The sequence below is a fragment of the Sprattus sprattus genome (assembly GCF_963457725.1).
Source record: "Sprattus sprattus genome assembly, chromosome: 2".
Lineage (NCBI taxonomy): Eukaryota > Metazoa > Chordata > Actinopteri > Clupeiformes > Clupeidae > Sprattus > Sprattus sprattus.
In genome coordinates, this window is record NC_137921.1 from 20,653,731 (window position 1) to 20,678,615 (window position 24,885).

At 41.8% G+C, this 24,885-nt stretch overlaps 4 protein-coding genes across 5 annotated transcripts; 2 read left to right on the top strand and 2 right to left on the bottom strand.

Moving 5' to 3' along the window:
• Nucleotides 1-431: 431 nt before the first annotated feature.
• On the bottom strand, nt 432-5,197 carry LOC308381462 (tubulin alpha-4A chain-like; the record flags this gene model as incomplete). Its single annotated transcript, XM_080859036.1, has 5 exons — nt 432-1,406; nt 1,873-2,021; nt 2,133-2,352; nt 4,640-4,783; nt 5,033-5,197. The coding sequence occupies 5 exons, from the start codon at nt 5,195-5,197 to the stop codon at nt 432-434; spliced, it is 1,653 nt and encodes a 550-aa protein (XP_080715162.1).
• Nucleotides 5,198-9,195: 3,998 nt separating this feature from the next.
• Nucleotides 9,196-10,134, top strand: LOC308381473 (G-protein coupled receptor 183-like; the record flags this gene model as incomplete). The annotated part of the gene is made up of 1 exon (XM_080859045.1): nt 9,196-10,134. The coding sequence occupies one exon, from the start codon at nt 9,196-9,198 to the stop codon at nt 10,132-10,134; it is 939 nt and encodes a 312-aa protein (XP_080715171.1).
• Nucleotides 10,135-13,262: 3,128 nt separating this feature from the next.
• Nucleotides 13,263-18,317, top strand: LOC308361220 (katanin p60 ATPase-containing subunit A1-like). Its single transcript, XM_080833500.1, has 11 exons — nt 13,263-13,423; nt 13,754-13,916; nt 14,058-14,200; nt 14,815-14,986; nt 15,252-15,367; nt 15,471-15,576; nt 15,748-15,906; nt 16,291-16,417; nt 16,551-16,682; nt 17,153-17,279; nt 17,463-18,317. Exons 2-11 carry the CDS (start codon nt 13,755-13,757, stop codon nt 17,659-17,661), a joined length of 1,443 nt encoding a protein of 480 aa, XP_080689626.1. The 5' UTR covers nt 13,263-13,423; nt 13,754; the 3' UTR covers nt 17,662-18,317.
• Nucleotides 18,318-18,524: 207 nt separating this feature from the next.
• On the bottom strand, nt 18,525-24,112 carry ginm1 (glycoprotein integral membrane 1). 2 transcript variants are annotated; one of them, XM_080833061.1, is made up of 8 exons: nt 23,987-24,112; nt 23,526-23,588; nt 23,284-23,380; nt 23,008-23,165; nt 21,700-21,859; nt 21,200-21,405; nt 20,625-20,788; nt 18,525-20,238 (listed from the first exon to the last, which is right to left on the bottom strand). In XM_080833061.1, the coding sequence occupies exons 1-8, from the start codon at nt 24,074-24,076 to the stop codon at nt 20,094-20,096; spliced, it is 1,083 nt and encodes a 360-aa protein (XP_080689187.1). In that variant the 5' UTR covers nt 24,077-24,112; the 3' UTR covers nt 18,525-20,093. The 2 variants fall into 2 exon arrangements, with proteins under 2 accessions (XP_080689187.1, XP_080689186.1); XM_080833060.1 differs by having other exon boundaries at nt 21,200-21,408.
• Between the last annotated feature and the right edge of the window lie 773 nt (nt 24,113-24,885).

The window sequence follows — 24,885 nt, forward strand, 5'->3', positions numbered from 1 at the left end:
GAGAACATACATACTTGCTGTTGCATTATACATAAAGTAATCACCTTATGTCTGGACATGCTCTGTAAATCAATGCAAATAGAATTTTGGCAAATACATTTTAGTGCAAAATTGTAGTAAGGATATTTAGAGTCGTACAATCTATGGATGTACAGCAAGACTGCAAATTGAACTGTCATACATCAACTTGGTTGGCACGCTCACCAGCCTTTATTTGGGCTAACCATGCAGTTGGTGGCTGCAAAGGAAAGCCGATTTGCCATTAGCTTGCTAGTGTTAAGAACTCCATACTTTTTATGTCTACAGCTACAGGTTGAAGTTGTGGCCCAGTTCTTGAGTTAAGCACTCATATACTCTAAGAAACACACATACAACACTTTACAATGCCAGTTTTTTTATTACAATATATGCACATGCATGAACCTAAAATTTTAGTATTCCTCCTCGTCCTCAAATTCCTCTGCTGAATCTGCCCCAACTTCCTCATAGTCCTTCTCCAAAGCAGCCATGTCTTCTCTGGCCTCACTGAACTCCCCTTCCTCCATGCCCTCACCCACATACCAGTGCACAAAGGCCCTCTTGGCGTACATCAGGTCAAACTTATGGTCCAGACGAGCCCAGGCCTCAGCGATAGCAGTAGTGTTGCTCAGCATACACACTGCCCTCTGCACCTTGGCCAAGTCACCACCTGGCACCACTGTTGGAGGCTGGTAGTTGATGCCCACCTTGAAGCCGGTGGGGCACCAATCTACAAACTGGATGGAACGGCGAGTCTTGATGGCAGCAATGGCGACGTTGACGTCTTTGGGCACCACATCCCCACGGTAAAGCACGCAGCAGGCCATGTACTTCCCACGCCTTGGGTCACACTTCACCATCTGATTGGCTGGCTCAAAACAAGCATTTGTGATCTCAGAAACAGACAGCTGCTCATGGTAAGCCTTCTCTGCAGAGATTATTGGAGAATAGGTGACCAGGGGGAAATGGATGCGGGGGTAGGGCACAAGGTTGGTCTGGAACTCTGTGAGATCCACATTCAGAGCACCGTCGAAGCGCAGAGATGCAGTGATGGACGAGACGATCTGGGCAACGAGGCGATTCAGATTGTTGTAGGAGGGACGCTCAACGTCCAGGTTGCGGTTGCAAATGTCAAAAATGGCTTCGTTGTCCACCATGAAGGAACAGTCGGAGTGCTCTAGAGTGGTGTGAGTCGTTAGGATGGAGTTATAGGGCTCCACTACAGCAGTGGACACCTGCGGAGCAGGGTAGACAGAGAACTCCAGCTTGGACTTCTTGCCGTAGTCTACAGACAGACGTTCCATTAACAGGGAGGTGAAGCCAGAGCCAGTTCCACCTCCAAAGCTGTGGAAGATGAGGAACCCCTGAAGACCTGTGCACTGGTCTGCCTAAGAGACAAAAACAAGTCACATTCAGTTACCAGTCTTTCTCCATAACCTCATTGGCAATAGCACCAAGAGGAGCCATCTTGCAAACATAGAGCAGAGTGTGGTTTTCTGAAACACACTTGGACAACATGGTATCGAAAGACTGACTTGAAAGGAATTATGCAAACTGATGCCCATTACTAGTCAAGCAAGCCTACCCCTTGTAGACATAACACACCTACTCAGCCTTAGGCAACACTACAGCACATTTTTGCTTTATAGATGGACCATAAATCCTCAGCCTCATGTCCCTTCACTACCCCCACATATCCATCTGTAAATACTTGTGTGAACTAAGGAGACAAATTTGACCAAATTTGTTACAGAATCAAAACACAAAAACAAACCACCATCAAAGGTGAAGATGTTTAAGGTGAATTTCTACCCTTGAGAAAGTGAGCAAGCTACTTTTAGTGCAATCACCTACCATTTTACGAATTCGGTCCATGACAGGATCCACAATTTCCTTTCCAATAGTGTAGTGGCCACGAGCGTAGTTGTTGGCTGCATCCTCTTTACCAGTAATCAGCTGCTCCGGGTGGTACAGCTGACGGTAGGGCCCATTACGGATCTCATCTGTGATGAGATATCAAGTGAGTATTTTACAAAGCCAATTCTTCATTTACAGTAATCCAAAACAAAGGCCCAAAAGACCAGATGATCATTTGAAATAAGCTGTTGACCCACCTATAACTGATGGTTCCAAGTCTATGAAAATTGACCTAGGAACATACTTCCCAGCACCAGTGTCACTAAAAAATGTGCCAAAGGAGGAGTCCGTTAGAGAGCGGCTGTCTGCAGCAACTGTTCCATCCATCTGGATGCCATGTTCCAAGCAATACAATTCCCAGCAAGCATTGCCAATCTGCACACCAGCTTGGCCAACATGGATAGAAATGCACTCCCTCTGTAAGATTAGAAGAGTACAATAAGTATAAAACACTGCATCTTTAAGATGAGACCAGTACCGGACCCATTATCCAGGTCAGGGCCAATTTTAAGGGATTAAGCTCAAGAGTAAAAGAGGCACTCACCATATTTGAAATGAAAGAAAAGAAAAATCAGCCCGAACTGAAAGCTCTGCCAACACCTTCACAAAATAATAAAGAAAAACGTGAATTACTTTTGATAATAGACCCACAGAAAACCTTCAATGTCCTCTAGAGAGAAACTCTTAAACTTACCAGTTTGGTGATCAAGCAATGAACAACCAACACCGAGTCTGTCTGATATAGTGATGGTTGTGAAGAGGTGTGGCTTCTAATTGGCACCTCTTGTCCAATGTAGAATTTGCTAATTAACTCCCCAGTTCAAGACTCTCATTCACCTGGTCATGCAATACGGTGCATACTGGATGTATGTTTAAGCATATTTGTTGCAATATGTCAGTTCTCGACTCACCGCCTAAAACAGAGAGCAGTGTCTCTTATATGATAAATGTTTTGTCTACATCCAGGGAATTCTTTTTGTTAACACTCTTGTGACCATTGCTCAAAGTTTGGCATTTCGTGTCAAGCTCAAGAACTCATTTTCTGATTAGCCCACATACTGCAACCTTTTAGTATCCTGTTACAATCCAATACAACACACATAAACGTGTGTTTATCTCTGGATCTCGCTTTCCCCATGCAATTTGGTGTAATATAACATAATATGATTTAAGCATGAAGTTACCATCCACCTGATAGATGGGTTTCCACACAGTAACAATTCTGTCACGACTAGCCTCTAATGGCCGCGAGATCACTGATAGTCGGTTAAGGTCTCTGGGCGACCTGGAAAGCCTTTAGTGAAGAAAAGTAAGCTATGTTCTGCAGCTCTCTGGCCTGGGCTCAACAACTGACATCAACACAGTGCGGGAGGCTACGGGTGAGGTGAGTTTGTACAGAATCTTTATGCGAGGTGTTTTGGACAGTTATTTCCACAAACTTCAGCAGGCAAGCAGTCAAATTGTGCAACTGCCAACAACATGAATTGAACAACATATTCATCTGTACCTGTTGCAGCTGCATTGCAGAATGTCTTCCCACAGTCGGAGCTGGCAACCTTAGTGCCTCACTAAAGCAGACAAGAAGCAGCAACTAAGCGATCTCACCATGATAGTTACAGGCATCCGCCTCTTCAACAAGGACTGAAGGAAAGGAGGCAAGGCCATTGAGTACGGTAAGACCTATAAAATGTTGCATTCTAATCAGTAAAATAGATGTTGAACTCTTTAGTCCACATTGTTTTTTTGGAGTCATTCCTACATCCCTGTATTTTGCTGAACAAAAAGTGTTAATTTGGCTAAATTCTATTTGCATTGATTTACAGAATACCAGATATCATAAGGTGGTTACTTTATGTATAATGCATGCAACAGCAAGTATGTATGTTCTCGTGCAGTAACCCTCACAGACTAAAGTTAATACAGTTTGTTTGCTTCTCTGGGGCAAAGAATGTGTCAGAGCTGGTCCTCAAACCTAGAATTGGCTTTTGTTATCTGTTTACATGATGCTCAGAGGCTTATGCAGGCTGATGGGACACCACAGTGCTTAGGTGCAACGCCATCCCTTTTGACAGGTCAGGGCCAGCTGATGCCACATCATTGTCAGCGAGAATGTCTCAACTTAAGACTCTTATACCACCACAATACAGGGGGACCAGGGGAGCTGGATAAAACCAAGATGTGAACATACATCTCTGATTCAGGTCCAAACATGCTTTATAAACCTAAAAAAAGCAAAAACTGTGATATTTGTTCTTTGATGAGAATGAAGAAAAGTTCCTTTTCATTCACTGTCTTAGAATGAACTCTGATACCATACAGTTAGGTGTTACAAATCTAAATCACTTATAAAGTCAAAGATGAGTATTAGCAAAATGCAGATTAAGCCCATAACAACCTTCTGTGATGCAGAACATATTTACATTGTCAATGATTTGACATGATTGACATGATTTTCAAATTAAAGCCCATTACCCCTATATTGTTAAACATTTTCATAGAAGCAGTAACTGTCACCAGTAGAAGATGGTATGACTTTCCATTCTGAAAGATTATATTTATTAATCCTGTTTCTTGCATAAGTAAAACTGAGAACAATAAATAACACCTATTTAGAACATAGCTACTCATCAACTGATCTGGTCAAATTGGTTTTGGTCATGATTGTAGGTCCTGGCTTTCCACCTCGTAGCCCTGCCAGATAGACCTTATGTCTAGGGACATTGGTTTCGCCATCTTTTTTGGTCTGGCAGCCTGCATCTTTTGGCTGGTATGTCTGAGTCACATTGTTCCTCCTCATGTGGCTCAGGTTGGTCTGCACTGAGTGAGTCACTTTGCTGCGTAGGTTAGCCTGAAAAAAAAAAACACGATTCATGTAATTTACACAAATGAGAAAAATGATTTATTTCTTGTGTAGTGTAGAATGTCCACATTCACTATTGATTTCTATAATAGAAATGAAATTTTGAAATTTTTCTAATGTGATATTGTTGTTGACATTTGCCCAATATATTTCTTCAACCCACAACGGCTGATTGAAGCAACCAGATTTGACAACAAATGCCAGTCTCTCTGGAAGTACACTGACAGATCTACTGACCAGCTGCATGGCTTTCCATCTGAGCCTCCACTCATTCCACTCGTAGGACTTTACGATGTTTGTCTCCACCAAGTGGGTGTCAGTCTGAGTGCTGCTGTCACATTTCGAAATGGGTTTCACCAGTAGTCTCTCGCCGGCTGCATCTGCAGGGATAGTGGGGACCATCAAGCACTCGTGATCTTTAAAAGTTGTTGATGTGTTTCATTTTATTTTTATAAAACCTTCACAAGAGCTGCAATGGTGAGGTACCAGATTTTTTTAAGGCTAGGCTCACATCTTTTAAACACTGATGCACGTTAGAGGATAAGTGTGGCATAAAATGTACTAGTTTGACCAGCTGCACTGAAACGTGACCAGATTTGTTGCATTGTACTGTTTTGTGTCTACATCATTTTTTAAATCATTTTCAGCGCACAGGGTAATTCATAGAAAAGAAAGGCATTGAGTCCCACCTGTGAATATGGGGTGACACATGCAAACTGCTGATGCAGCTCCAGGAGCTGGATTAGCTCTGGACACTTTTTGGCTTTTTCTGTGATGGCCTCAATGTACTCATCTGGTCTGAATGCAAAGCTACACGCTGCCAGGGGTGGGTAATCAGGAGAATCGGGAGAGTTCCCTGTGGGCCGCTTCACTTCTGGGCCGGTCGAGAATTACATTTTTTGACATTTGTCACGTAAGTCCATTTTCTCTTAAAGAAGGCTACACACGTCCCGCATTCTGACACCGCAGCCTCTGCATGGGTTGCCCCCATGCAGTCTCATTCCAACAAATGCAATACAGGTGAGTCTGATGCTGACAGAGGAGATATAGAGGAGGCAGCATGCAGTGGATAGAGAGAAGACAGCATCCAGTTTGACAACAGCCCAGCAAGAGATCCCAGAGGCACAGGCAGATGCTAGTGTAGATGAGGAAGCCTATCATTTCGATAACTTTGCACAGGATCTAGACACGTTATTAATTTATCAACCTACTGTATCAACCTACTGTATCCTTGTACTGTATCCATATCAGACAGACCAATGCCAGTAACGTTACTGCTAGTTAGCTATCGCTAGTTTTCGAGTATTTTGGAAGTGTTTTAGTTCAGACTACAATGAATAATGAAGACTATTTGTTGAGCGTGCAATTTAGTACATTGTCGTTGGAAGATAAATTCGAAATAAAACGTTTTGGGCCACACAGACCAGACGACTGCAGCCTGGTGAAAAAGCAACTCGAACTTCCAAGACGGAATGGTATGACAGAAAGACATGGCTAACTGCTAGCACATCAAAACGAGCACTGTTCTGTTTCCCATGCCTTCATTTCGGAATTGGTACTAATGCAGACTCAGTTTGGACAACGGATGGTGTTTAGAAGATTCTCACCCTCTCGCTGTTTTCCCTCACACTCACAGCTACGCCCCTTTCCCAGCCTGTTAATTGTTTGCTAGCCCCGATTTGTTGACCTTGTTTAATAGTTTTGATGTGGCACCTTGTTTGTTCTATATATTTGGCACTGATTTGTACATTTCTCCTCCTCCTCGAAACCACACACCTTCCTACCTACCTGCCTCACACACACCTTCCTTCCTGACATACACCTTCCGTCCTGACCACACACACCTTCCCTCCACACACCTTCCCACACACCTTCCCTCCACACACCTTCCTACCTACCTGCCTCACACACACCTTCCTTCCTGACATACACCTTCCGTCCTGACCACACACACCATCCTTCCACACACCTTCCTTCACCTGCCTCCCACACACACCCACCCATCCTACAGTCCTAAATAAAAACCTGAACTGTTACACCTTGACTGGACTGTGTGTCTCATCCACCACCTCCATTGGTCTCAAGCCAGCCACCCTGCACCTCCTCCACTCCTTTTCAGATGGATTTAAAGACCTGCATCTGGCAAAAAGAACAGTGAAACACAAAAGCTGTAAAACCCATATCAATTGCGGCCTGGAATTGGAACTATTGGGGCGGGCCAACATCATGGCACAGCTAGATAGTGCATATCAGCGGGACATTTTAGGGCACAACAAACGGACGGAGGAAACCCGTTATGGACTGGGGAGGCTGATATCGTGCGTAAAGCTCTGTGGGGAGTGCGAACTGGGCCTGCATGGTCACGACGAGTCAGTTCGACTCTTGACGATGTGCGAGGGTGACACCAGGGTGAAAATACAGTACGATTCGGTGAGTCACAACTTTTTATGGGGGAGCTGATGGATGTTTCAATGCGATCTGCAAGGACATCGTGTTTTTACAAAGTTTTGTTCATTTAGCAGAATGTTTTTGTTGCTGTTATTTGTTTCAGTTGTGCCTTTTGCTTCATATTGTATGCCACACGTGTGCCACAAGCTTAATACATTATGCAAGTTATTTGAACTATTTGTCTGTCTAATCTTTTTACTTTGTTGCAATCATTTTACTTCATTGCTGTATTATAGGCTACATCTTTGTGTCGCACTGAGCGCTGAAGCATGCCAAATGTATTTGAAATAGGATTTCTGCTCCCTGCTGGCACTCAAAATGCAGCCCATAGCATATCTTACTGCTTATAATAATCAGCGACCTCTATTCTTGTGAGGTGACATGACGTCATTCAAAATTGCCTCACCAGAAATGTCAAGCTAAAATCGCCACTGGGTCTAAGAAAAGAGTCTCTGCAGGGGGGTGACAATTTCAACAATTGCGACAGCCTCTGGGAAATGTTTGTTGTGGGCACAATAAACTAGCACCTAACCCCCGACAAATGAGTGGTTCAATTCCTCAAGGCATCAGAAGGCTACATATACAGGTCCCTCAAGAACCTTGCCTCTTGTCCCAGTACTGGTAAAAGTTAATGGAGGAGCCCACTTCAAATATTAAATATCAACAGGGATTTCAACTGAGTGAGTACGCTCTAATTAATGAGCAAAATTTGTAGTTGATGATTAGAGACTGACAATGCATGAATTACCATCAATTATGTGATTGCAGTAATAGATCTAACTATGATTACATTTTCATGTCTCCTCCTTGGGTTTTGTGAGCTTGTGCATCAGGACTTGCATATCTTCAAGATCCATACATGGTTGAAAAATTTAAGATAGCTTAGCTTCAGCTAAGTTGAGTCTCGAGTAGAAGTGTCTTATTCAACAAATACTGTACAGTATGTCCAGGAATGAAGTGTGAGTTCCAGTGAGTGTCCGGACTGCTTGTGAATTTCAGTGAGTGTCAGGACTACTGAAAAGCTGATAAATCCTTGATCTTGACTTGGGCTGAATTTGAATTTCAGACGAACTCGGTTAGATGCATTCACAGTGTGTCAGTCGCTATCAGTGTCCTATACGTATGTCTATTACCCCTGGATTTTAAAATCTAAAACCCAATTTCCTGTTAATCATTGATTAAAAATGTAGGTTACGATTCAAATTAAGACTGGCAATTTGTTACATATCAGAAAAATAATTGCGGATTCGTTGTCATCACTGATGCTTTCATACATAGTCACAATTCAACTCTTTTACCTCAACCCTCAAGATGCACACACACTCACTCACACACACACATACACACACAAACACACACACACACACACACACACACAAACAAATTGATTAGTGGTGGCACCTCAAGAGACCTCAAACAGCCCTCCTGGTCCCGTCGGGATGAGTCAAAGGGGGCCGCCCCGGGGTATATAATGTATGTCTGCAGAAGCAGTGGAGCGGGATTTTTCCCCACGAGGGTCCTGACTTAGAACTGAATAACAGAAAACAGCCGAACAACAAACAAAGCGAACACTCCTGATGCCTGTATTTTGCCAAACAGTGACAGTGAGATCAATTAACACACAGGTGTGATGATTATGTTATGACTTTAAAAAGATTACTGGCTTTACACTATATACTATAATTATCACCAAAACTATTTAAGCAATTGTTAGCAATTATGTTGTCCAGCAATCATGTTGGATGTTGCATCCAACCAGGATAGTCGCTGTAGATATCAGTGTCATACTCTGTCATTGTAGTTATATTGAATTTGATCTCCATCCAAAATTTCAGGATAAACAACTAAGGCACATGAGGATCATGGAAGGCTTTCCAGGCCATCACCTACGACTGAACCAGACCTCCAGCCCCACTCTACCCCCACTCCTGCTAAACGTCACGGGTGGCTTGATGGTCAACACCACTGCAAAGCCATTCAGCGTTTTTGAAGGGTGCGAGAGCATGGTGGAGGGCATTCTTTTCGACCTGGCCATTCAGCTGTTCAATGTCTTCCTGGGGCTACCAGCCAACATTCTGGTGATAGTCATCCTGATCCGAAACCGCCGTGAGCCCTCCCCCTCCGACGTATTCCATGGCTGCCTGGCCTCCATGGACGCCTACTTTGGGCTCATGACACCCATCAGCTTCGCCAACTTATACCGCTGGCGGAGCAAAAAGGTCTGGATGGCATTGAAGTTCTCCTATGGCGTGAAGGACACCACCGGACCACTCTTCCTCTCCTGTATCTGTCTGGACCGATTCGTGGCTGTCCTCTTCCCCATCGCCTTTAGCCAGCTAAAGCACCCCAAATACAGAATATCCCTCTCCATATTCGTTTTTGGGCTCACGTTTGCGTATGCCTCTGCTAAAATGGTTGGAGGCTTTCCGAACTTCGAGAAGGTGTTCACCAGCGAGATACTGGCTACCTTCACCTGGATGATAATTTGCAATGCCTTGATCCTCAAGGCGCTGAAGCGCTCGAGGGACGCAGTGAACGACGAGATGCACCCAATGAAAAAGAAAGCTTTCAAAATGGTGCTCTCCATCCTGGTCATCATTGTCGTCAACTACCTGCCACTGGTGGTGCTCTTCCCATTCGAAGACTACTACATGCCAGACGTCTTCCGCTGCTACGTGCAGCCGGTGGGCTACGCCTTCTTGAACATCAGCAGCAGCATCCAGCCACTGATCTACCTCTCACGTCTGGAGAAGGTGCCCTTCTTGACTGAGGCCTTGGCCAAGATATGCTGTGCCTGCGACCAGCTCACCAACAATAAAACGCCCTTGCCTGCCTCAAGCACTGAAACCATAACAACCATATCATCCACTGCACCTCTTTCACCGGCCTAACTCTATAGTCAATGTTGGGGAGTAATGGAAATGTAATGGCGTCAAGTGTTCAGCGTATACAAAATATGTTGAAAAAAATATATTGAACTGTGTTCAGATACAGTTACAATATCAGTATGTGGTAATGAGAATAATGTTTTATTGATCACTTGAAGGGAATGGGGATTACTACTTTCAAATCGACAAATGTGTACCGTACTGTAGTCTATTCGCTCTTAAATGCAAGCCTTGCCATAAACCAGTGTTTCTCAACCGTCGCCAGTCGATACTGCAACCTGCAGTGTGCTTCTGTCACTGTCACTGTTGGGGGGGTTGATGCTTGTCCAACCTCAACAACTGTTTCATCCACAGCTAATAACGTGTAAGGCAATGCTGATGTTATCCTAACTATTCAGAATATGTTACTCACCTTGAGTAATGTCACGGAATATGTTACAAATTTTATTTTAGGACATGGATTCTCTAATCCATAGTAGAATACTCCCTCACTTCGGAGGACAACTTTAATTTTAATAAAGCAATTTTTTTCCCAATGCAATACAATATAATCAGGATTTACATTCACTTCATATTTACATGTTGTCCTACCGTAACCATTTTTAGTGTGACCCTGAATCCCTATAGCACCACATTTAAAGTGTAACATTGAATACATGAGACGTGACAAGATGACAGACAGACCATAGGTAAGACGGAAAGGCAGAGAAAACAGGCAGGTTGGCAGGGAGTGAGACGGGATGAAGACAAACAAGACAGGACTGGACAGTTAATCACAGGGATGTATTAGTTATTGAATAGAATGGTCTCTGATTCGTATTGGGTGGTCACGGAAGAATGTTGAAAATGTTTTGGTAACATGGTATGCTTGGGTGTTGGTGTGCTTGAGTATTGCTAGTGTGTGCCTATGCTTGGGTTTTGGTATGCTTGAATGTTGCTAGTGTGTGCCTATGTGTACTGTAGAATGGTAATGCAGGAGGGTGGGGGTATTTTCAAAGGCTGACTTTTGCCTCCCTCTATGCGTGTTGTGTTTTTCTATTGCAATGTATTGGGTGATTAGATTTTTTCAAGTGGTTGAATTGGCAAGATTTCTTTGACTTCCAGTTTTGGAGGCCTACTTTCTTAGCAACAGCTAGAGAGATGAGCAAAGGGTTCTTGGGTAAAAAAGAGTTTATATATTTCGAGACAGTAACAGATCACAGAAATCTATACTGATTCATAATGTAGCATATTGACTGAAAAATAGTAGAGCTATAAAAGTTCCTGTTCCTCCTCCTTTGTAATTCAGGTCAAACTTGCTTAGCGACACCAGAGGAAAATCCACCTGCATCCTCCTTATGCGACGGAGAATCCCAAAACCCGAACCTTTTCTCAAAGATGCTGAAGACCATCACCATAGTCCATTAATCCCATGGGACTTCCACATCAGCATAGAGTAGCCTACATCAGGATTTAGGCTGGACATATTATGACTAGACGATGGATCTGTTATCATGTCTCATGGCCCCCCAAAAAGGGCCTAATTATTATTATTATTATTGTTTATATTATTATTATTGCTGTCATTATTATTAAAAAGTCAATATCTATTTTTGTATTGCTACATCATGTTTTGATGTCACGTCATTATAATATAAGTAACAGCACAATGAGGTGCTTTAAGATTGGGTCCACAGGTTTAGATGAGCCATTAGATGACTTTGCTCTCCATAAGTACTCACATCCCTGTACTTTCCACATGAAACTTGGCATGATTGTAGCCCCACATGGCTGGTATGGAATATAAGGTTTGTGTGCTTAGGAGGGCGGGTCCCTTCGGGGTAGCACCCCTGAAGTCCGGCAGGCTCAAAGCACTTTTTGGGCAATACTATTAATATGATAGTATATAGCTTTGTCCTGCTATAAATGTTGATACTTTACATTTAGTATTGTTTTCAAACATATAATTGCTTTCAACTAAGAATCCTACATTGTATCATACATGCATAATTCTCAAAATATTTTAAATAAACTGCAAGTACCTTAATGCAAAGAACAGATTATCTGTTATAAAGTTACACTCATGCCCCATATTCATTCTACAGGTTGCAAAACCACTGAACGTAACTCACAGGTACTGCCTCACACCCTATCAGTATACAGCCACCATAATCACAAACTATGAGTCCTTACATTTTTAACCAGAATAAAATTACAACAAACGTTTTAGTCTTTTTTTGCCAAAATAACACACTTTTCTTTGGAACCGAAAATATCTTCTTATTTAATTCTCCTGGATTACCACATGGGCCTATAGTGGACAGGTCCCTATCTTGGACATGCCCCTATTGTGGACAGGTCCCTATCGTGTGGAATGTAAGAGGTCTATAGCAAGTCTGATCCAGTGGTCCGATCACTGGGGGGTCATAGCCCCAAATATTTTGAGCCTGGCCCTAAGTATTTATGCCCTAAAAACTGAGGTGTTTATAGCCAAAATCAACAAACAGACTGGGTAACCGAGTGGAAATTGACTTGCAGCATCTAGGAGGGGGAAGTAATCAAGGGCCCACACAGTGCATACAAAAGTTAGAATGCCCAAATGTTGGATGTGCATTTTTATAAATCATAGGTGGTTATTAAATGTTGTAGGTTATCAAACATGTAATCATATTGTTTAGGTGTTATCAGACATGTGCTGTATGTGTCCAGAACGAGCAGATTGGCGCCATTCAATTTACTAAATGGCAATTGGATTGGAAACACTTGCCAAATGTGCCAATGAAAAAAAACTAATGAACAAAACAACACAGACTGGATTAAAAAGATACGCCTAGATATTTTTTTTTAGATATTAATTTTATTACACTTGTCGAAATTTAAAGCCAAACTTATTTATGACTTGCTGGTTAATGGGTTAATGGCTCGGGTTTAAGAAGGGTGAATATTTCTTTTGGATAGGGAAATATAATAATAATAATAACATGTAACTTGGAAAAGGCGTTATCCAACAGGATATGACGCCTACTTCGCCTTCAAACTTCCAGAAGCGGGTGCACTCAGTGGTGGATGAAATAGGTTGCTACAAAAGTTTCACTTTTATTGTAAATTCGTGAAGGAAACGTTTTATGTGAAACTGTGCGCACATCTGAAAGGCTTAATATGGTATTGTTTTGCAACATAGCCAAACTAGGTTTCTTTTTAAAGTGCTCTACTTCTGTTAACTAGCTATAGCTTCCACGTTAGCAATCCATGGGTTTTCCTGGTCCTTCCGCGTAATAGCAGGTAGCTGTGACAGCAACAGGTCGGAAGGCAGGTAGAGTAAACTCTTGACATTTTTTGACTGTTACTGTCAGATCATCTCTGAAAGGTTTCCGTTTTGATTTCTCGTTAGACAAGCAGCACAACTTTGGAAGCGAGTCAGCTAACATTGTCGAACAAAACAACCTCAACGAAAGCGATGCATGATGACGTCGCTTACATTATATTTGTGCAGGCCAGAAAGTTAGTAAAGCTGGATAAACTTTTATTTCAACATCGTTAGCCAGCAGTTTATGTTCTCGGATTAATTGTGTGGTTGACGCTGTGTGATTTTTGTGTTTTGTAAGCACATTGACTTTAGATACTACTCTCTCCGCTTTAACAGAATGAGTTTATTCGAGATAAGTGAAAACGTCAAGCTTGCACGGGAGTATGCCTTGCTTGGAAATTACAGTTCTGCCGCCGTGTTATACCAAGGGGTCCTCGAGCAGATCAAGAAGTACCTTTTCTCAGTGCGAGATACTGCCTTGCAGCAAAAATGGCAACAGGTGATGTCCCAGAAATGATCATTCTAAATCTCCATATTTCGATTCTTCTGTATTTGTGAAGTATGGATCGGTCACTTTGTGTAATCGATGGTGTACTGTGGTGTTATCGAATAAAAGTGAATAAAGATTGTTTCCTTACAGGTTTGGCAGGAAATAAACGAAGAAAACAAAAATGTGCGTGACATCATGAGTACCCTGGAAAGCTTTCAACTGGACACTGCCCCCTCCAAACCCACCAACGTTAATCAAGATAATGATATTTGGCCTGTCCAAGTGGAGAGAAGGTTGGTGAAACTGTCTCATACAACTAGACAAGGCACCCAAAAAAAATGACTTGAACCAAATTGAGCTAGTTTGTAATTGGCTTGATCTTTGCTGGTCATTGAATATTTTGGCACTTGATGAACTAAACCCTTTTCATTCAAAAATGGTTATTTGCTTTTGGAACTGTGACTGCTCTCTCTTGGTGTAAGCACTTACACAGTAGTATTTGCCCTTGCCTTGTGTGCATGCTTTACCCAATGCAGGATATTTGAAAATGCCAAAGAATCCCAAATACTCTTTAGACCAGCTATCAGACTTCAGAGGAAAGCAAACCGTTCAGTCTGAGAATGTTTTTGGCTTAAGGAAATACCCTCAAGGTTGAGTCACATGAGCAGGATTACTGCCCCTGGTCGGTGTAATTGGGTATCTCGCTCTCTTGTTCACTCTTTGATTTTCTTTGTTCTCTGAAAAGTTGATACAACTGACTAAGGGAAAGGATTGTCTAATTTTATCCCTAACTAGACTTCATTGCGTCATCCGACCACTTTGAATGTCATTTTGTCAGTACAATTGAGCTTCCAGTTGGGCATGATTTAAAGAGTTTTCTTTTCTTCTTATGCCATAACCACTTAAGGTCCTCCCCCTGTCCTGTGAGGAAGGCCCCAGCACCATACAAGGACAACAAACAGCACAACAAGCGGGTGAGCGCTGGCCCCCGGGCCCAGCAGCACCTGCCACCGCGAGGCCCCAACGGGGACCGGCCCAAAGCACCCAAAGGAAAGGAGAAGAAGGACAACGGCAGCAAGGTGCTATGAAGTGCTGCAAATGTGCTAGTTGTTGACTGTCAGTGAAGCTGCTAGCCTTAGGGTTGCATTGTGTTGTTCTCGTGCAGTATCCAAATGGATCTATCTCTTGCTATACGATTGTCCATGGAAACCTGGTGCCCTGTTGACCAAATGTGCCTCTTCAGTGCAAACATCCTAAGTCACCAACTCGTCTTTCCAGTTTAGATACAGGGAGTAGAGCTTGCTGGGAGGCAAACAAATAATCATCCTGTGCCTTACCCCACAGAACAAATCTGACGTTTCTGAACCAGAGGTAAAGAGGTTTGACAGGGCCGGGGAAGACAAAGATCTGGTGGATACTTTGGAAAGAGACATAATATCTCAAAATCCAAACGTTAAATGGTATAGTGCCCCGCAGCAGTATATAAGAATCAATCAATATACACAAAAAACTGCTAATATTTGCTGTGACTTAAAAGGCACTAAAACATAAATGTTTGTGCAGGGATGATATCGCAGACTTGGTGGAAGCTAAGAAACTTTTAAAAGAAGCTGTTGTCTTGCCCATGTGGATGCCAGAGTTCTTCAAGGGAATCAGGAGGCCATGGAAGGTACAGACTTGGTTCATGTTAGTCATTTCAATAATTGTGTACTTAACATCAAATACATACTTCACACACACGCACACATTTTCAAGTGATGTTAAAATACTGGAGCACATTACACTTCTTGGCTTTATTTGTCTGTACTTTGCCCTTTTAATGTATTTTTTTTTCTCCAAGGGAGTGCTAATGGTTGGGCCACCAGGAACAGGGAAAACGCTGCTAGCCAAAGCAGTTGCCACAGAATGCAGAACCACCTTTTTCAACGTCTCTTCATCCACTCTCACTTCCAAATACAGAGGGGAATCAGAAAAACTGGTGCGCCTGCTGTTTGAAATGGTAAATGTACAACCCCTTCGGGTCTTCTTTTCCCCCTTATTCATTTTTTTTATCAAACCCATTTCATTTGAGCCAGTCGAGTGCTGTCAGACCCCCAGTTTTATCTTAAATGTGATGCTCAAGTATAGTTTTTTAAAACCAAGTTGTCTTTCCGAACAGAGTGAATGTTGTTTTTAGTATCTTCACTTGGCCATTGTTTAATAAAGTGTGATTTCAACTCGCCCCATGTACCCAAACAATGACTGACACATACAGTGCTGTAAATCTGGTGTCATATTCATAGCTCAGACCAGCTCATCCTGGGTACTCAAGGGTTACATCTTATTGTTTGAAATGCCAAATTAAACAGTCCTAAATAAGCACACTGTTTGTTTCTGCCTGCAGGCTCGGTTCTATGCCCCCACCACCATATTTATAGACGAGATTGACTCGATATGCAGCCGTAGAGGAACCTCTGAAGAACATGAAGCCAGTCGGAGGGTTAAGGCCGAACTATTGGTCCAGATGGATGGTAAAGGATGCAGATATTTTGTCACAATTAATGAGAAAATGACGAGGAAAGAACCTTAAAGGACAATGATGTTTGCATGAAACAGCTTAAGATGGAAAGGGAGAGAATGTACAGTACAGCATTTGCTTCGCAGGTGTTGGTGGTACAATAGAGTACGACCCTGCCAAAATGGTGATGGTGCTGGCCGCCACCAACTTCCCCTGGGACATCGATGAAGCTCTTCGCCGTCGCTTGGAGAAGAGGATCTACATTCCTCTGCCCTCAGGTACAGATCTACACACCAATATCCTACATGTAGTATCATTATCTAGAGCCAGCAGAGGCTCTTGAATAGACTTGAATCATGGTTTTTCACATGGCATCCACAGCATCATTTCAGATGGTCACAGCTTAAATTGCTCTGTTTGTGTGTTTATAGTGTCTGGCTTTATATCAACTTTTTGTAGCATCGCTAAGTGAATTGGACACCTACTTAGTGTGTTGAACCAGACCAAGAAAAGGCAGATACAAGTTTTAAAGAGTTTAAGAAACCAGAAGATCCTCTTCCATGAATGCTAGCCCTTGTAGGGAGGCTGTTGCTAATGTCTGCTTTTGTACAGTAATAAGACTGATTCATTTGAGTAAAAGTGATCACGGAGTGGTACAGCACTGTTCTTTCATGCACAATCCTGTGCAAATGGATTGCAGGCTTTTGCTATATTAGCAACTACCTCACTTTTGCATGTCTGCCTTCAGCAAAGGGAAGAGTAGACCTACTGAAAATAAATTTGAAGGAGCTGGAGATAGCTAATGATGTGAACATGGACAAGATCGCCGAACAGATGGAAGGATATTCAGGAGCAGATATTACCAATGTGTGCAGGTATGGCTTTATCCTCTAATGTTGAGTCAGTTTCAGTTACTAATGCGGCTCTGTACTTTACAGCCTCGTATTAAGTTCTAGGTGACTTGCCCAAAGAAACAAAATCCCAAGACACTTCAATTTAGAATATGAGTGGACAAAGCTGACTGTTTGGAGTGATTTTTGTGTTCCGTTCACACGCAGGGATGCGTCACTGATGGCCATGAGGCGACGAATTGAGGGCCTGACACCTGAGGAGATCAGGAATATCTCCCGCGACGAGATGCACATGCCCACCACCATGGAGGACTTTGAGGCGGCACTCAGGAAGGTGTCCAAGTCCGTATCTGCGCTCGACCTGGAGAAGTATGAGAAGTGGATTGCAGAGTTCGGGTCGTGCTGAGCGGGGCACTCATTGGCTGACAAATCTGACCTGCGGCGAGTGAAAGGGTTACTAGTGAACACACATTTAAGGATTCTGGTATACATACCAACTCCGCAAGCTACTATGAAGTTTGTCCATGTGGACTTAGAAGTCCTATTCAGTTGAAAAATGAATAGGCAAGATATGGAAGGTAACGCCTCTTCTTGCATTGATATTTTGAATAAGCAAAACACTAGTTTGCCAGCATTGAAGGGTCTGTATTCTGATTTTGCATTCCAGTTGTTTTTTAAATGTATTCTAGTTTTTGGCCCGATGTTTTATGCAGCTGATCACTGAATGAAAACTCAGCACTGACATGTCAATTTACAAGAATATGTGGCCACGGACACGATCTTCCTATCATCTGATAAGCTATACGAAGTGATGGCCTGACTGAAGGTTAAGAAGACACAATTGTCCTTAACTTGACCCCATGGGATGTCTTCCTTGGAGAATGCGGAGCTATGCACATGTCGTTATTATCCATCGGGTGTTGTCTGACAGATCACAGAGCCAAATGTCGTGTTCTGAAATGTAGGAGCTCACCAGCACAGCCTCCACTGCCAAAGCACTTGACAGCCAAAGGTTTAGAACCTATGGTTTTTATACAGTGAGGTAGTGCTTCAAAGCTACACTACCTGATGATGGGTCTTCCCTATTGTGTGCACTACATATTTGAAGCACCATTTGTTTTATGCAATATAACGGACCATTGTTATTAAGATGTTGACAATCATAATAAACGTATTAAGTGAAATGAAATACATTTTGTGCCGTTTTCTTTAAGGAAAGACCGTACAATGAAACCACAGCATGAGAACAAGTAATCATATTTTGGTAAACAATAGCAATTTTATTGTACAGAGTTCAAGGTTGTCAAGTGTCTTTGACCTTTAGGTGAAGAACACCAAAAACATGCTTACATGCTTTCATGGCATACACAAACACATTATGGGTAAAGTAATCAAGGCACCATAGAAGCACTAATGAATCAATCTGCTTATGGTTGTGAGTTGAGCATCTCTACCCAGTACATCCTTGAGGGGTTCCATTCAGGAAATCAGCTGCTATGAATGCCACTGGATTTTACACAATATTGAGCAGCACAGTTTGAAATCCATTTCAAATTAGATTCACAGCTCAATCTAACATGTAAGCACTGATGCCAGGATTTGGCCTGGACCTGCATGAGTGCACACAACCTGACATAACCTGGAGTATTCTGTACATCATTGGTGGATGGACTGCTTGCACTGTGCGAGTGCTCCATGTGATAGCTGTTGGTCATACACAAGCAAGATACAACTACTGCGATAACTCATGACTTGCATAAATAGAACATCATCTTTGTAAATGTACAGCCATTGAAATGTTTTCAAACATACCCAGTAGGTAACAGACAATAAAATAATAATAATAATTAAAAAACGCAGCAGAGAAATGAAACTATACAACAGTAGTCAGAGTGAGACCCCCTTATATTTAAGCTTAAGCATTGAAAAGAAACTGAATATTTAACAATCCCTAACAAATCAAATGTCCTTACACCTCACACAGTGCAGGTTTTTGGAATCAAGATGATTCATAGCTTAAAATTATGACCAAAACAGAGCGATTTTATAATTGACAGCTGAAATATGACCTTGGTGATAACTAGCATCACCATACAAAATGCTGCTCGTGGATTTGAAGCACACATGCATACATCTCATTACTATTACTTTTCATACCATCATGAGCCTCATCTTACAATAATTATTAATAACTGGGAATTCAGCATTGCATCATACAAAACATAAATATATCCAGTAAGAATTGGGAAACCAGATCGTTAAATGTAACTACCAAATATCATTTCATGGCTAAATTGCAAAGATGTGACTCCTTTTAATGACAGAACCGTATTCCATCCTGATTTATCACCTGTGACCATATAAACAACATGGAGCTTGACATAGGCACGGAGAAGTAACAATCATAGAATACAGCCCCTCCTCCTCAACACATGTCGAATTTACAAAGTGTTTTAGATAGTTCATTTTGAAGAAAGACCATAATTCTGGTAACAAAATAAATTAGGAAAATGTCGATCTATACATGTTTTTTTAAAGTGCTACAACAGTCATTGGTTTCCCTTAGCTCAGCATTTTAAAATCCTGTTGCCACCCCCCAATGAACTCCAAGCCTTATATAATTAAGTCAACTGTTGAAGTTTTGATTCAGTGGATACACCTGATGCGGCGAATCCACGGAATTAGTATTGTCTTGATTTCTTTGAGTCGTGTCAAGAGTGTTAGTGCTCAGAGACACCAAAAACACTGCAGCGCTGTGGGTTCCGGCTATCAGAATTGGGAAACGCTGGCTTACCAAACGAATGCCACCTGGCTTCTCAGGCAGACCCAAAGCTGCCACTATGCTTGCTGCTTCTCTTGGGCCCCCTCCTCCTCCTCCTCCTCCTCCTCCTCCTCCTCCTCCGTCACTATTTCGATGTTCTCCAGCAGGGTGCACTTCTCATCCTCGGGCATCAGTGTGGCGGGATTCAGATGGAACACCCCCCTAGAGACACAAAACAAGGTAAAAACAATTAGGTTTGGCGTCTCCTGACTTAGAAAAAAGGAATTCATTCAATTCATGAGCAATAAAGGTGATTACTTTGATCCTTTGTGAAAGTATTTATTCAGTTCCTGTTCACTCACCTTGTACACATTGGTCCTTTTGTGTTTCCTTTGTCAAATCTTAAGTTGTCTATGGTAAATATCCATAGCTATCTGCTTTCCTCCCCAAAAATTTGCCTTTTCAAATATTTTAGTTTTCAGAGCACAGTCCTCACGCTCTTGCTCTCCTCTCTCTACGCCCAGAGCTATTTCAAGCAAAGAGATGACTGGGAAAACTTGCAGTGAGTGAAAAACCACACTGTGAATGAGACAGAAAGAGGAACTCACGGGTGCTCGCAGGTCGGGAAGATCAGGTCCAGCACGTGCACAATCACAGCCGAGCCAACCACACCCACCACAACCACCCACATGACCAAGAAGAAGATTGGCAGAGACTCGGCCCAGAAGCGCCGCAGACGCTCCCGCAACTGTTCCACCCACTCACACATGGCCTACGAAGACAAAAGAACATGAATGACAAAAACAAACAAACAGCTATTGAGCTCGGCAAATATAGACAGATACAATATACACAGTGGTTTTCAATAGCAAATGGATTATACCTGAATAATGATAAATGAGGCAACAGTGGAGTCATAATACAAAAATGAGAAGGTAAATACTTTAACAGAGTAAATTACTTTGCAATATTTATGGCAGAGCTTAACATTAAAATTATAATTAATATACAGTTCATGTATAAACAAGCAGTAACGGATGGGGCTGCATATGTGAAAGGGAGGAACCGTGAGTATTATAGTTATGGTATCTGGCTGGTGCAGCAAGCAAGGTTCCCTTCTGATCATGTATCTGGAAATGGTTATTGGTACTTCTATTAATGGTAGCTCTATATGTCTCCTTACATTATATGAGGACATGGAGGCTCTGAGAGGTGACTCTGGCAGCAGGTAGTCTGATATGGCCTCCTTCTCCTCGCTGTCATACAGCAGGTCTGGGTCCATACGCAGTGGGGTCTCTGGAAGTTTGCCTGGGGCTGCGGTCTCCTCCTGGGTGGTCTCAGCATGCTTAAAGGGGTAATGGCTGGTGGTGTGCAGGACGACCTGGTCCTCTACTGAAGTAGGTTGCGGGAATCATGAGGAGATAGAGACATGTTTCAAGAGTATAGTATTTAAAACTATAGATATGAGAGAGGATGGTGGGCTCATTAGTCTATTCTTATAATACACATAAAGATCTATAGGGAATCCTTTTATTAAAAGTCTAATAAAATAGTGAGAAAAGAAATTAGAGCTAAAGCCTATTCAGAACATTGTCTCTGCAATTTATCAGAATTGCTTAAATTGAAATTACCTCTTGAAAGGTGACCTTCCCAGTGAATGACAGAAATAGAGTGAAAGCTCACCTTTCTTAGGTTCGGAAGGATCTGTCATGACAACATCATCTTCTCTTGACATCCAGAACAGTTTGTTCTTGGACATTGGGTATGTGTTGGTGAACTGTGTGGCGGACTCAACGTTTTCATTTACAATTAGTTTTACTTCACATACATCTTGCTGTTGAACCTAGAGAAATGTCATGGAATAAAATTCCATATCAAGTGAAGATGTTTAGTGGCACAAAGACAAGTTAAACACAAGCATTGATCTTGATACATCTTAATGTAACTGTGTTGCTGAAGTTACGCTTCCAGTCAACTCATATGACTGTTAATTACAGTGCATGAAATGCCCTGTATTGTTATTCCTAGGCTTCTTCTTCTTCTTCTTCTTCTTCTTCTTCTTCTTCTTATTCTTGTTACCTTTTTCTGCGATTAATTCAGCCCGAACCGCTTAACGTAGAAACTTCATTCAAACTTTGTCGCGTAGGTCTTGTAAACGACACTTATGCTATGTATTTTTCACTTTTCTAAACTTTATACTTTTTAAGATATTAAAGAAAAACGAATATAAATTTCTCCCATTGACTTACATTGGGCCATTATGACATCATAATAGGGTCTTTAAACTGGCTTGCACCTGTGCTTTACTGACACCTGCGCCAAATCCGCTTCTCTCTCTGTCCCTCTCAATTTAACTGTAACTAGGAACATTAAGACACCATCCATTCTCTATTTTTTTTTCTCTCCATCTCTCCATCTTTCTCTCTATCCCTCTCAGTCTACTTTCTCTCACACTCAATCTCTCTTCTTCACTCCATTTTTATCTCCTTTTTTCAATATTTTCACTCTCTTTTTCTCTTCATCCAGAGCCACTCTTGTTCACTCTTCTTTCCTTCTTCCACTCTTCTTTCCTTTCTTCTTCCACTCTTCTTTCCTTCTTTCACTTTTCTTTCCTTTCTTCTTTCCTTCTTTCACTCTTCTTTCCTTCTTTCACGCTTCTTTCTTTTCTTCTTTCCTTCTTCAACTCTTCTTTCCTTCTTTCACTCTTCTTTCCTTTCTTCACTCTTCTTCCCTTTCTTCACTCTTCTTTCTTTTCTTCTTTCCTTCTTCCACTCTTCTTTCCTTCTTTCACTCTCTTTCCTTTCTTCTTTCCTTCTTTCACCCTTCTTTCTTTTCTTCTTCCTTTCTTAACGTTTGCATTTCATGCACTGGTATTTCCTTCAGGAAATGCATTTTCTAGTTTCAACTGTGATTTCCCTGGACATGTAGAGCATTCAGTGAAGTCCTCCGCTTTATTTATTTTAATCAGTTATGCATTCAGTATAAACCTACCCCTTTCCCGTCCAACTCGATGACTTCCTCATTGAGCACCAAAACCAATACATCTTCCCCATCATCACTCCTCAGATGCAGCTGGTCCACTAGGACCCGCATCACACAAGATGTGTGAAGACCCGATCCATTCGTGGTGTTGCTATTACTGCTATCCACTGTTCGAGAGAAAAAACTATGTTAAGACAGCAGTTCTTTTTACGATTATAATTGTCGAACGAAACAGGCTATATGACAGCAGAGTAAAATTGACACATTTCAAATGAAGTTACTTACAAAGTAAAGCTTTGCAGGGTAGTCTAGTAACATTCAACGCCACTGGAATGTCATTAATATAACTCTGGTTGGCGACGAAAGTAAAGTTCAAGCTAATCTGAAGAGAGAACAGGTCGGATATGTTGAGATAGAAATGGGACACACTTTTAAAATTGACCAAGTTAGCAAACTTGTATCCAGTAAGATTGCAGCGAAGCGGATTAGTGACAGTTATAATTGCAATGGCGAGTGATGATACCTACCTGTGAATGTTGTGTACTTTCATTGTGCTCGGCAGCTGTTGTCAAGTTGAGCAAAATATTTGCCTGTTAGATAAAAACAATATCATGTTTTACGTTAGCTTCTTTGCACCAATTGCGAATATGAATTCGCTGATTATGAATTCTGCTTGGCCAGCTAATGGCTAACGTTAAGTGGCTAACTAAGTTGGTGAGGTTAAACCCTCAGATGGCATCTGTTAGATGGCATTTGGTTGACTCGTACAGGTGTGCTTCTGTACATGTTAAATTTCATTACACTGTTTACATATTACATGAGTCATAATTTGCTATGCAGGTGTTATCTTGCTATCTGGCAACCGCTAACCTTAGCTTACTCTGCAGCTAGCTGGCTAGCTACAGACGACCAAACAAGATGCTAAGTGACTAGGACCCGACAGTGACAGGCGCAAGCTAACATAACAGTGATGTGCTGGATTTCGTACCGAATTGAATTGTAGAAGAACTCCTTTTGTCAAAGAGGACAATGAAAGTAAAAAGGAAACAAGTACGACTGATGATACTTGGGGCGCCATCTTGATTTTATGTTGTTGCGACACACACAGTGAGTGTTCACGTGGGTTGTGTGTTCAATATGGTGTGTTTTGTCTGGCCGTTCTTATGTTTCATGCTCTATGGATGGTTGCATTTGCGGCACAAAATTAAAAATTATAGGTGTGCTAACCTAGAGTACAATGAATTGATTTTGCAATTTGCACAGGATTTCAAGCAGAAACAGCTTGACGTACGTGTTAGCTTTCCATAGCTGTTTGTTATTGGAACGCTATAAAATACCTGTCTGTCAAACTGTTCATCAATTTTTCAACACTGGTCATCATGTTTGTGACTGTATTTTGTATATGACTGTATTTTGAAAGGAAAAAAAGAAGCAATAAAATCACTCTTGAGTACTTTAAAGCATATCTAAAAATATTGTTCAAATGTTTTGATGCGACAGTGTAGAATTATATTAGGGAAAGCAGTCTTTTTTATTTGTATGTCCCAAAATGCCTCACCAATTTTGTATACATTGCTGTTAACACAGTTAGTTAATAAGTGTTGTTAAAACTGGCCAGTTTCACAGCATGCCTGGAGATTTCATACGCGTGTCAGGCAGCTGAACACATATCAATGAACTCAGAAACTGTGAGGGGCATTGTATTGAAGCAGAGGAAATTGACTTTGTCCAAGAGAATGGGTTGTAAATTGTTTATCAGCAAGTTTCTCACGTCCCTCTAAACAGAAAGACAATCTGTTACCGTTTATGCAAGTTCCTTGTCAGTGTCAAATGTTGTTTTTTTAACCAAGATAAAAATCTTGGGCCATTGTTCCAAATAAAGCCTGG

Excerpts from the sequence above, each read along its gene's own strand:
- LOC308361220 (XM_080833500.1), top strand. The coding sequence starts at position 13,755 with ATGAGTTTATTCGAGATAAGTGAAAACGTCAAGCTTGCACGGGAGTAT. Across the intron at positions 15,907-16,290 it reads TGCGCCTGCTGTTTGAAATG|GCTCGGTTCTATGCCCCCAC; the intron begins GTAAATGTACAA and ends TTCTGCCTGCAG. Across the intron at positions 16,418-16,550 it reads ACTATTGGTCCAGATGGATG|GTGTTGGTGGTACAATAGAG; the intron begins GTAAAGGATGCA and ends TTTGCTTCGCAG.
- ginm1 (XM_080833060.1), bottom strand. The coding sequence starts at position 24,076 with ATGGCGCCCCAAGTATCATCAGTCGTACTTGTTTCCTTTTTACTTTCA. Across the intron at positions 23,166-23,283 it reads ACCCTGCAAAGCTTTACTTT|TGGATAGCAGTAATAGCAAC; the intron begins GTAAGTAACTTC and ends TCTCTCGAACAG. Across the intron at positions 21,860-23,007 it reads TCGAGTTGGACGGGAAAGGG|GTTCAACAGCAAGATGTATG; the intron begins GTAGGTTTATAC and ends ACATTTCTCTAG.